General features: G+C 33.5%; 2 protein-coding genes across 2 annotated transcripts; both read right to left on the bottom strand.

Moving 5' to 3' along the window:
* On the bottom strand, positions 1-3,866 carry LOC18097474 (eukaryotic translation initiation factor 3 subunit D). The gene is made up of 2 exons (XM_006383968.3): positions 2,079-3,866; positions 1-320 (listed from the first exon to the last, which is right to left on the bottom strand). The coding sequence occupies exon 1, from the start codon at positions 3,797-3,799 to the stop codon at positions 2,081-2,083; it is 1,719 nt and encodes a 572-aa protein (XP_006384030.2). The 5' UTR covers positions 3,800-3,866; the 3' UTR covers positions 1-320; positions 2,079-2,080.
* Positions 3,867-10,616: 6,750 nt separating this feature from the next.
* Positions 10,617-11,768, bottom strand: LOC7477400 (transcription factor bHLH162). The gene is made up of 3 exons (XM_002305757.4): positions 11,488-11,768; positions 10,988-11,335; positions 10,617-10,842 (listed from the first exon to the last, which is right to left on the bottom strand). Exons 1-3 carry the CDS (start codon positions 11,605-11,607, stop codon positions 10,756-10,758), a joined length of 555 nt encoding a protein of 184 aa, XP_002305793.3. The 5' UTR covers positions 11,608-11,768; the 3' UTR covers positions 10,617-10,755.
* Positions 11,769-12,103: the final 335 nt, after the last annotated feature.

Below are 12,103 nucleotides of genomic sequence, written 5' to 3'. Positions count from 1 at the left end.
AGACCAAAGTTTTATGCCTTCATTTTCCAGCATGCGGATCATACAAGTTCCCAAATTATATAAATCTTGTTTCCAGGCGAAGAAAAGTAGAAAACTCCAGCACTACTACAGATTCGGTACAGCAAAATCTAAAGAAGGCAAAGCACCTGATGCTTCAAATTTTGTGATCAAATTGCAACAGCAGAGCGCAAGTTGACAAGAACCAAAAATAAATAAAAATAAAACAGAGTGCTCCCTGGACCACAATCCCGGAGGGATGCTCAAATTGCAAATGCCATTTGTGACCTGGGACTTCTGTTCACAGCAAAACCAAGATCGATCTGCAAGATCCAATCAATGAAGGATCAGTTAGCAAAACCAGGCCAGTAGATGAGAAATGACAGGTATGGTAATTACAACAGTTTAATGGCCCCACATATAGGAGGCACCCAACAACTTATTCAAGGATGTATAAAACACTAAAGAAGAGACCGTTTCCAAAACTAGAAATAAAAAAAGGAAACCGAACTGAAAAACCTAGGATATTAATTAGCTTCTTTAAAGTGTAACTACAACACCAGGGTAATGAAGTTAATTGAAAATAAAACAGTATAGTAGATAACTTTTTTTTCCTTAGCAACACCAGTACTGTCACCAAACATGTAGACAATCTTACAAAACCTGAAAGGGAAAAGTGGCATATATGGTGACTTGAAATATAAATTTAACCTAGTAAGTTGAACATATTCCCTAACATTAAAGATTTGGAGACGAGAAATATGTTGGAAAAATCTCAAACAAATAAAACCCACTCGTATATTTTTGTTTTTCATTCAACAGAAACCAGGAACACACGATAAGGAAAATAAACAACATATGAACACACTAGAATGTGACCATGACTTGTGAGAACTGACAAGAAGTTAAGAGGAAGTTAACTTGTCATCAATTTATTTCCTTACACTTACTAGCTTCTCAACTAGAAGGCAAACAATTATGGAAAAGAAAAGGATGCAATTATATAAGCGTTATAATTGGAGGATGATATACCAAGATAGAAAATTTAATTAAAAAGATAGGACAAAATGTTATTCATGAGATCATACAAACAAACACCTACAAATTACAAGCAAGGTGAGAATGGAAGAAAAGTTTAGCTCAATCCAGCATATTTAGAAATGTTACTTTCTATAGGCAGTTCAATTGAGCATTTTGAGAAGAAAGGTTGAGCTAATATGAAAAACAGACCCAAAACCATGAAACATGGTTATAGTAAACCAACAGGTTTTGAGTCTTCTCTCTCATCGTTTTACACACAGAATTAACAGGAAGCAGATCAACTTTTACACCAAAGGTAAATTATGAAATATATTTTGCATTGATATCATGAAACCAAGTGGACGTAACAATGTTGCAAATGCATGGATTAAAAATCATGGTGACATTGAACTTCAAAAATCACTTTTGGTTCAACCCCAGACCACATAAACTTGATGATGCTACAATTATGGCATAGTTGTTGCCCATTCAATTACTGGATCTACAAGGGATAACCAATGGCACACTCGTTATAAGAAAAACTGGATAGAGGTTTGTGTGATAGTGCTGACCGAGAGCCTGAAGATACACTCTAGAAAACTAAAAACATACCTTAAGCAAAAAAAATTAAAAATAAAAATTCATATGGAAAGGAAAAGAAAAATGTTAGGGGCAAAATTTCTTGACAGAATAAAAATTATGACAGCTGTTAGCTCTCAAAACAAACATTTCAGGAAATATTGATTAAATCAACTAATAGAACTTTCATTGCTTGGTGCATGCCTATGAGTACATCAGACCGTGACTACAGCCATAACTTTATCTGCCATAGTGCGGGAAGCTAATTTAGCCTCTCTCATGCAAAGGTACTTCAGAGACCAATTGATCAACTGACACGACACATTACAAACAAACATCATGGTGATAGATGTATCACCTAGAAGTTTAGGTATCCTTACCACAGGTCATCATCATATTCATATGTGAAATGTCTAGTGCAGGTATAATGAACTACCATAAAAAGAGATCCTTTCAGTCAACTAAGCAAAGTAAACCATTACCTTCAAGCTTGAACATCAATCTCTTTATCTTCCACATCATTGGTAACCCCATTTGCCTCGGCATTCTCAGCATTCTCCTCAGGAGGCTGGGCTTGTTCCTCCTCGGGCAAAGGCTCCTCCACATAATCATTCTCAAACGCATCAGCAGGAACCTCATAAATCCTCACTTGTGGCTTAGACGGGTCTTTCACCAGCACATACTTACCCTCATTCAATTTCATGCACAAGTCAACAATACTCTTGACAATACCCCACATGTTGGAGGTATTCAAATTAATCTGAGAAGCAAAGTCCTTAGGCTTATATCCAACAACAGCCAAAATCACATGATTGAAATGATCCCTTGGATGGACCCTAGAAACATACCCTAACTTCATCATATCAGCACTAGCCAACAAAGCTTGAGCAGTCCATTTAGCCAATTTATTCGCATTGTTCTTCAATTCAGTAGCCAAAACAGCACCCCTTTGAGTCTCCAACTTCTGTCTCCAATCAACACCAGAATACTTGGGATCAAACTCATTAAGCGCATTCAATGTCAAGAACGACCTTTGCTTATTAACCTCAACAACACTCTGCACTTCACACCTAGCAACAAGATGCATATCATCATCCAATTTCCACCTCCTATACTTATAAGCCACGGATGCAACCTCCTCCCCTTCATTGGCAAACGGGTTAGGCTCATCAAATGCAACCTTATTCCCATCCCTAAACAAAACTTGCTGCGAAAAGTTCTGATTAATATAAGCAGCCTCAACACTCAATGAATATGCCGAGTTTATATCATCCTTAGCCTCTGGTAAAGGCTCCTGTGATGTCTCGTGAACTGACAACAAATCAAGCTGAGATCCATCTCTTTTATCAAAAAACAACTTATTTCCCACCCTTTGAACCACAATATCCCAAGAATAAACAGAGCGGGTTGCGCACATCAACGTAGCTAAAATATTATCAGTAGCAAAAACGGTAGCTTTGTCTTCATTAGCTAATCTTCTAATAACAGGATCATCAGTGGTAGTTACCTTAAAGAAATTCCTATTCTTAAACCTTTCCAATCTCCGCTCTGCTTTCGGTGTGATTCTATCAAAACTCTTATCATAAAACTCTAACCCACCACATAAAATCAAATCCTCTGGTTCCGGGACCGAGAAAGACAGTTTCGTAAATGTACTAAACGGAATCTGATCAAGCATATTCCATTCAGGTTGGATCTCCACAGAACTCTTAAACACTGCCGCTTCCCTACGTGGCTGATTCTGATTGGACCGGTTTTGATTATAATGCCGGTCCCTACGAGCCCTCTCTTTCTCCGCCTCGCGCTTCTTCGCCTCCACTTCCTCATCGCGACGTTGCGGTAGCTGAGGGCGGTTGTGCTGGTTGAACCGCCACTTAGGTCCAAACTTCGGCCGCGGAGGAGGCTTCCCGTCAACGAGACGGAAGGAGGAGTCGTTGTCAGCGGCGGAGGGGAAGGAATCGTCGGCAGTGAAGTCGAAGACGGAGTCGGATGCAGCGTTTTTTCGCCCACCAGCTCCGCCTTGGCCTTGGTTAAGATTGCGAGTGAAATCAGCGATTCGGCCGAGCTTTTCAGAGCGAGAGAAGGGAGCGAAGGGGACGTTGAGAGGAAGTGTGGAGGTGGTGGTGGCGGTGACGGTGGCGTCCGGTGGACCCCAACCGTCGGGATTGAAAGGGACGGCACCTACTTCGAAGCCGCCTACCATTGGAATTGAGATTTTGAGGCTGAACCGAGTGAAAACTGAAGCGCTAGAAGTTGGGGTTTATTTTATAAGAAGGTTGAAGAAAACCCTAGCTGTTATGGAGTTACGGTTTTGACCTTGTGATGATAGTTAATTGCGAATGTGGATTCTGAGAATGGGCTGGGAAGTTTTATAAGCCCATAGACAATGACACTGTGAGCATTGGACAGATAAAAAGGAAAGGAATAAAATCAAAACAAGAAAAAGAAGAGCATAAATAGGAACATAATTTTTTTAAAAAATAAAATTTAACTAAAAAAGTTGCAAAAATTAACATTAAATAACTTCTTATATTTATGATCAAAATCTCCTATATTAGGCATCAACCACTGCTGCATGAGTGATGAGAGTACTGTGAATTTGGATCCGATTTTGTTGCTTTTGCTTTATTTTAAAATAATCAAAACAAGAAATTTCTGAATTATAAGAAAATGCAGTTACCATGATTCTCAAAATTTATTAATTGATGAATTGATTTATGGTCTTGAAGTTGGGATTGTGTTTCAATGAGAAAGCAAATGTTTTTTTATTTTTTAAAAAAATTTGTTTTTTTAAAAAATTATATTGGAAAACCCTTTAAACTTGTGATCATGTTTAATAAGATTTGTTTTTATTAATATGGATGTCCGGGTCAGTTTGCGGGCATCTCGACTAATCCTATAAACCTTGAAGTTAACGACCATGTAAGCCTCCAGTAGCCTGAGGTTTGTGGGACTTGAACTGGTGATCTTTAGAGAACAAACTCAGGGTCTACTCAGTTGAGATACACCCCTCAAAACTTATTTAATAATATTTTTAAAACATATTCAAACATAAAAATAAAAACAAATGGTGTACGCGTATTCCTTCCCGGGCCAACAGAAGAAGGGCCGGCCTTTCCTGTTCGAAGTCTAGCAAGGTGCAGTGGTTTAGTGTTGTGCTGCAAGATGTTGTCCCAGTTGCTGCATGGTGCTTGTTATGCATATGTAGTAATCCACTCACCAGACCAGACAATATGTGTCTTTGCCTATGCCTCCTGATCCTAGTTCCAGCACAGAAATGGAAGTTGGCTTTATCTGCCAAGATGATGGTCTCAGCAGTGAGAATCTCATCATCATCAAACATGCTTGAATCGGAGATTAATTTCTCTTCTAAATGTGGTAAGAGGAGGGAGATGAATGTTTTGTGTGCTGCTTCGCCTCGTCCATCTCTGTGGGCTGGTAGAGTTTTCCTTATGATGGCATATGATCCTAACAAAAATACCAACCACTTTCGTTTGATGGACTTAAATTTCAGATTAGTGCATTACCTAGATTGTAGAGGAAAGAATAAAAGAAACACCTTTATATGAGAGGACCTGCAGTGGGTTGAATCACTTCCACCCGAATCTCCATGAGTAACCGCACCAATTACAGTCAGATCAGCATCATCAGGGATTGGTGTTCTCAAAACTATCCCATGAACAAAAGAGCAGTGACAAAGTACTAGTCATGATTGTTGATTTCGGTTTAGAATTGGAGAGAGTGAGAGGGAAATGAGGATTTTAGGGATTTATTGTAAAAAAGCTGCAAAAACTCAAAACCTCAGTAGAGAGATGTCCCGAATCCCTAATGCAAAATCTCCTTCTTTGCCCATCTCAAACCTTAGTAGAGCCTGCCTCTGATCGATCAGTCCCTACCGTTCCACTCTATTGCTTTTTTTTTTTTGTGTTTTCAATATATTTATACCTTTTATTTTCAATTCTTCAAAAATAATTTCAATTTTTATACAAATTTTAAATATTAGTTTTGATGTATTTTGGGCGACATACATCCTTGTAAAGGAAAATAGAACACTAAAATTTATGTTATAAAGAATTTGGCACTCAAAACATTATGGCACCAAGATGTTTCTTCATAAACAAAATATTCCCCTCCAGTTTTTAGATTGACAAAGACTTAATTACATCTTGCAATATTTTCCTCGATTTTAACAGATAAAATTGACTTTTTAATAAAGAAATCAAAATTGAATAAATAGTACAATTAGTATCTCATATAATTTTTAGCCCAAGAAAAATAGAATAAAGTTTAGAAATAGTTGCGATGGCCTGGGAACAGAAGAGCACTCCTGAATAAAAAATTTAAATCAGTTCTGAACTTGTAAGTTAATCTATAGAGATATGGTTTTCTATGTTATTATTAATTAATTAGGATAATCGTTTTTATTTCCTAATAATTCTAAAATCTTATACAAATACATTTAGGGCTTATTTGTTTATTGAAAACTAGTTTTTTTTATTTATTAAAAAGTGGTTTTCATGAAAAGTTTAAAAAGTAGATTATTTTTTCTGACAATGTTATGAAAAATAAATTTAAAAATATTTTCTAGTATTTGGTTATGTAATAAAAAATAAGTAGAAAAATAATTTTTTAATATTTTTTTAAGTTATATATATAATGTTAAATATAACCATTTGACTACTTCCAATAAAACAATGAAATATAAAAAATTAATTGGTGTTTTGGAGGAAAGAGAAGTATTTTGAAAAGTATTTTCAAAGTTAAGAAAAGGAAAAAACTTTCCTTTTATAAAGATTTTTTTTATATAAAAAACTATTTTTCAGTAAATAAAATAATTTCTAGAAAATGTTTTTTTAAAAACAAACAAGGAATTAGTTTAATGATTTTGATATTGAAAGCTTCATGAAATAAGACTCGTATATATAATTTTTCAATTATAATTATATAATAAAAAGGGTTTACTCCTGAGCCAATTAAGTTTTGTACGGATTTCCAATGAATTAAAAGAAACCTTAATAATTTTACTGGAAATTTTAAAGCAACCGACCATTATAAAGATTTGGGAATTTCCTTTTAACTCTAAACACATATTATTATAGTAGATTGTAATAGTAAAATTATCCTTTTATCATTTAGAGACTTAAATTTAAGTTTTTGGTGTAGAGGTATATGGATATTTTCATTTAACTAAATTATCATTGGAAGATTGTTTGGGGGTGTTTGTGTTTTTTTTTTTAATTTTTTCACACAATAAAAATATTATTTTACCTCTATAGTTAACAAAATTTTAGGATTGTTGACCAAAGGTTTTCTTGGTTTTTCACAATATTTATAACAATAAAAATACTTCTTTGCTTCCCAGATCAAAAAATAATGGGCCGCTGGACAAAGGTATTTTAGGTTTTTTCAATTTCCATGTACAGAAAAATAACTTTTTTAGTTTGAGAAAAGACAAAAAAAGAAGCTTTTTCTTTGAGTGTATTTTAGTATTTTTACATGGGTACTTGTGTAATTAAGAGGACCATGAGGGGCGTTTCGGTATTTTCACGTTATATTTTTTATTTTTTAATGAGAAAGTTGTTGGCTCGTGTTCCACACACTTCAGTGAGTGGGCGGCACCCGCACCATTAAGGAGGGGCTTAGGACGCTTTCCGATAATCAATTCTTGCCATCTGCTGTCTAACTCGATAGAGGTCGTGCCCTCTTCCACATGATGCGACGTGTGTGGACATATAATGGCTGGATTGCCACTGATAATCGATTGTTTGTGTTTTTTCTTTCTCTCTCTCTCTCTTGGCAACTAAAGTGCATAATTGTCATATTTATTTCCTTGGGTCTGACATAGTTTATTAGGCCCACTCGTCTTAGGTCTGGCATGGTCACCGAACCCAGGAGCCATGAGTTTGGCATAATCATCAGGCCCAGGTCACCTGGGTCTAGCATGGTCGCCAAGCCCAGGTTGCTCAGGGCTGACATGGTTGCCAAGACTCTAAACTTTTAGATATGGCAACTACGTCAAACTCAAGCTACTTGGATCTGATAATCATGTTATACCTATGATGCTTGAATCTAACATGATTGTCATACCAAACCTGAATTGAATAATTTATTTTAGATTAGCTCCCATATAATTTAATTTAAAACTCGAATAGGTAAAAAATCAAGTTGTTAAGTTTTAAAATTATATTGTTTTATTTGATTTAATAATATTGTAAAAATATTCTTCATTCTTAATATTTTTTTTAAAAAAATTAAAAATTAATTTCACCCGCAGCTCGGCTCGTGCAAAAATCTACTAAAATGATATATATATATATATATATATATATAGAGAGAGAGAGAGAGAGAGAGAGAGAGACACACACACACACACCCCCACCTCGATCGTCACCGTGATGACGTAAGCCATTGACGCAATTGGTCATATAGCAAGCCTTTTTTCATTAACTCATCAACCAACACAACCTAGACATAGGGACTCAGAAAATATTATAGAAAAGAATCCTAGCTTGCTAGCTACCTTCCCCACTTACACATAGATTCCTCGAACTTGATCCCAGACTTAACATTTTTTATTTGAATCGATTTTTCATTAAAAAAGAATTATATATAGACACACACACGATTCACAGACAAATTAGTTTCAGTTCAGTTTGATTTAATTTTTTTTAAGAGAAAAATTGTAAAACATGTGGATTTTCTTTTTATTTTTTAGGTTTTTTATAGCCAAATTCAGCTGCAAAATTTATACAATCCGAAAAACAATAATCACAAACCTCAAGAATCTACGAGCTATTGGTAAATTCAAACCACATTCATCTTAAACTGATTCTATATTATTTTTCAATGCATTATTAGGGGCAATATCTACATAAACAATGCATTAAGTTATCACCCTTAATCAAACCTATAATTAATAAAAATTAAAAATTAAAAGACCCTGAAACCCTAACTCCAATTGTTTACATTTCTTAAATTTAAGGTCGCACTAATAATTTGATTGTTTGTAAAAAAAAATAAAAATATTGAGATACTCTTGCCCCTGTTGTGTTAATTTTTTTATTCTTAGAAGTATTTTCATTATTTTGTTGTAATTAAAAATATTGAATAAATAAAAACACCCCAACCAAATCTACAATGAATAATAATCTATGTGAAAATATAAAATTACATTTGGCTCCAAGACAAGTGTTTTTATTTTTAGGAAGGTAATGAACATTATTTGACTATTATAATGAATAGTAAGTTGTTCATATGGCTACAATAAAATTCCTTTTTTTTTTAGTTATTTTTTATTTTTTATTTTTTATTTTCATTGTTATTACTGTTTCTATTAATATTTTTATTATTATTATTGTTACTATTAGTAGCATTATTATTACTACCACCATCACAATTATTATTACCAGCATTATCACCATAACCACCACCACCACCACCATCACTATTATTATTATTATTATTATTATTATTACAACTGCTACCACCACTATAATAATTATTACCACCATTAATAGTATTATTATTATTATTATTATAAACACTACCACCGCCACCATCGTGTCTTCTCTTTGATAAAAAGAAATTTTACTATTCGACTATATTCACATCTTTTTTTTTTGTCTTGATACTGACACGTACTATCTAGATTCTATTTGTGAATAGTTACACCATGTATTCTTTTAGGACCACTCCTATTATATTCTTATTATCTATCTAATATATTCCTATTATATTTAACTACCTTTTATATTTAATTAATGGACTACATCTAATACATTTAGATTTATATGATACATTTAATTTATATAATATTTTTATATATTTGATTTTTTATTCCATTTTATTTTAATAGAATTCAAATTTATATTCATTTAGAATTTATTTAAAAATGTAATTTAGAATTTCTTATTATAAATTAGAATTTAGAATGATTTACTATTATTATTGAAATAACAAAAAACATAAACTTAATTTGAAGGATAAAATTAACAACCATAAAAACTTTGACAAAAGGATAGGAAAAAATAAAAAATCAAAAGAAAAAGAAAAAGGACCAAATTGAATTTTGTATTATTCTTATTGTAAAAACAATCAAAAACCTGAAATGAGGGATAAAATTGAAACCATAAAACTTTGACAAAAGAGCAAAGAAAAAAAAAGGAATCAAAAGTAGAAGGGCCAAATTGAAAAACTTACACTTACAAATTAGAATTGAAGGATTAAATTGAAAATAATTAAAACTTTAACAAAAAATAGAGACAAAATCAAAACTAAAAGAAACTAAATTTAAAATACCGATAACATTAAAAACCAAAGTTGAATTCCTAAGATAAAAGAGAGAAATGAAAGGGGGGAAAATGATCATGGGTCATCGAGAGAGAACACGAAAGAGAACCAAATAATACCGCGAAATCTTATTTTACACTACTAAAATATAATGCATGCGCCGCCCAAAGCCCAAAGTGCTAAACATGCGCAAGCTGTTTTTTGCATTTAACTCAGAAATGATCAAAATGATGTTTTTTTTATTTTTTAAAAAATATTTTTAACATCAGCACATCAAAATGATCCGAAAATATAAAAAATTATTATTTTTTAATAAAAAAAATAATTAGAAACACGGGTTCGACCGCGTTTCCAATCGGTCACTTAATGATCAAAGTTGACTCATCCGATCATGCAATACACATCAAACTTCTAGACCTGGCATTCAAAAGAAATAAACACAGTTTTTTGTTTCTGTGTATTCTGGGAGATAGGAAATAATACATTAATCTATTTAAACAACAAGAAATAATTACTATGAAGTGAAGATCTTAATTTTGGTTAATAATTAATTGAATATTTTCCAGTAGTCTCCTTGAGCTATAATAATATTAATGGTGGCTAGATTTATATAAAACATATATAAAATTCTGAAATAATATATATATATATATATCGTATCTAATCTATGTATCAATCAGTTCTATCCCACATGAACAAAGCCCAAAACCGATAGCCAGGAGAAAGAACAATATATAAATCTTTAATTATATTGGCAAGAAGCAAATATTCAACATGCATGATAGAGTCAGTCTTCTGGGTAGGAAACTCACGCATATGAGATCTCCATGCATGTATACTTAACTTAACCAGCAAATCTCAAATTACAATTTAAAACTCATTATCATCTTGGACTAACTTCTTTAGCCTGTGAGATATCCTCGCAGCTCCATTAACACTGTGGGCAGAATCTCCAACCTGCACAATTAATTTGAAAGGACTTAAGTTATAGAAGAACTCTACAACTTATAAACGATCAATATTCTTCATTAAAAAGTACAGAAAGTAAATTGTCAAGCAAAATTAATAAAAACATTATGACCTAGCTAGGTAGCTGATATACCTTAGAATGTATTGTATGGAATACAGTATCTTCTACAACAGAAAGACTGGCATTAATAATCTCTGCTCCTTCTTCATGAAGCACACGAATGATCTCATTGAACATGAACCGACTGTCCAGGCCATTCATCAAAACAACCTCTAAAGTGGAACCCATTTCACTAACCTCAATTTGTGGTGATCTTAAACCGGCTGTTTTTCCACCACTACTATTCTTGCAAGTATAATCTGCCCTTTCCATTCCCATTAAACTGTCTTTCTTTTCCTTCATCTTCTCCAAGTTAGTCTGCAACCTTTTTATGTAGCTTGCAGCTTCATCTAGTTGATCAGGCACTGACAGCACTGGTTCCTGCACCGCAATCCCCATAATAAAAAAAGAAAAAAATAACAAAGAAAAGATCAGAGCTAGAAAGATCATAACTAAAAGAGCTTTCATGTTATATAATACACAACAATAACGTGTGAACAATGAGGGAGAGAGAGAGAGAGAGAGAGAGAAACCCTTGAGCTTTGATGGGGTACAAGAGAATTAAGCTGGGAGTAGAGTTCCTTCATTTGATTTCTTCTATTCCTCTCTATTAATTTTCTGTCAGTTCTTGATGAACTAGGGTTGTGCTCCATCAAATATACCTGCAGCAATACTAGCTACTAACCCAAAAAAGAAAAGAAGAAGAAGAAAGACAGCAGAACTAGCTATATATATAGATGAATCTGTAGCTATTATATATACCATATAAATATTAGAGATGCTGGTCTTTGTTTAATTTGAGTGCAGGCTTTTATCATATATGGTAGAAAGCAAAGGCAAAAAAGGAAAATACATAATATGATTAGATGCTATTCAGAAAAGTTTGCGGACCTGGGAAATACTGGTGGGGCTGCTTTGTTTTTCATGCATACGGGTCCACTCGTAGACAATGGACAGCTTTTGGCACTGTACCAGTTTCGGCTATGACCAAGCACATGAAATCACAGTTTTTATACTGATTGGCGGATATGATTTTTTATTAAGTGTGGTTTGTTTCCTAATCGTTCTGCCGTGACCTGAGGTGAAAAACATTTCAGCTTGAAAGTTCTTAAGAGTTTAATCTGTCATTAAAATTCATGAGAGTATCAA

The sequence above is a fragment of the Populus trichocarpa genome, chromosome 4, assembly GCF_000002775.5.
Source record: "Populus trichocarpa isolate Nisqually-1 chromosome 4, P.trichocarpa_v4.1, whole genome shotgun sequence".
Taxonomy (NCBI): domain Eukaryota; kingdom Viridiplantae; phylum Streptophyta; class Magnoliopsida; order Malpighiales; family Salicaceae; genus Populus; species Populus trichocarpa.
This window is presented reverse-complemented; position numbering and strand designations above follow the sequence as displayed.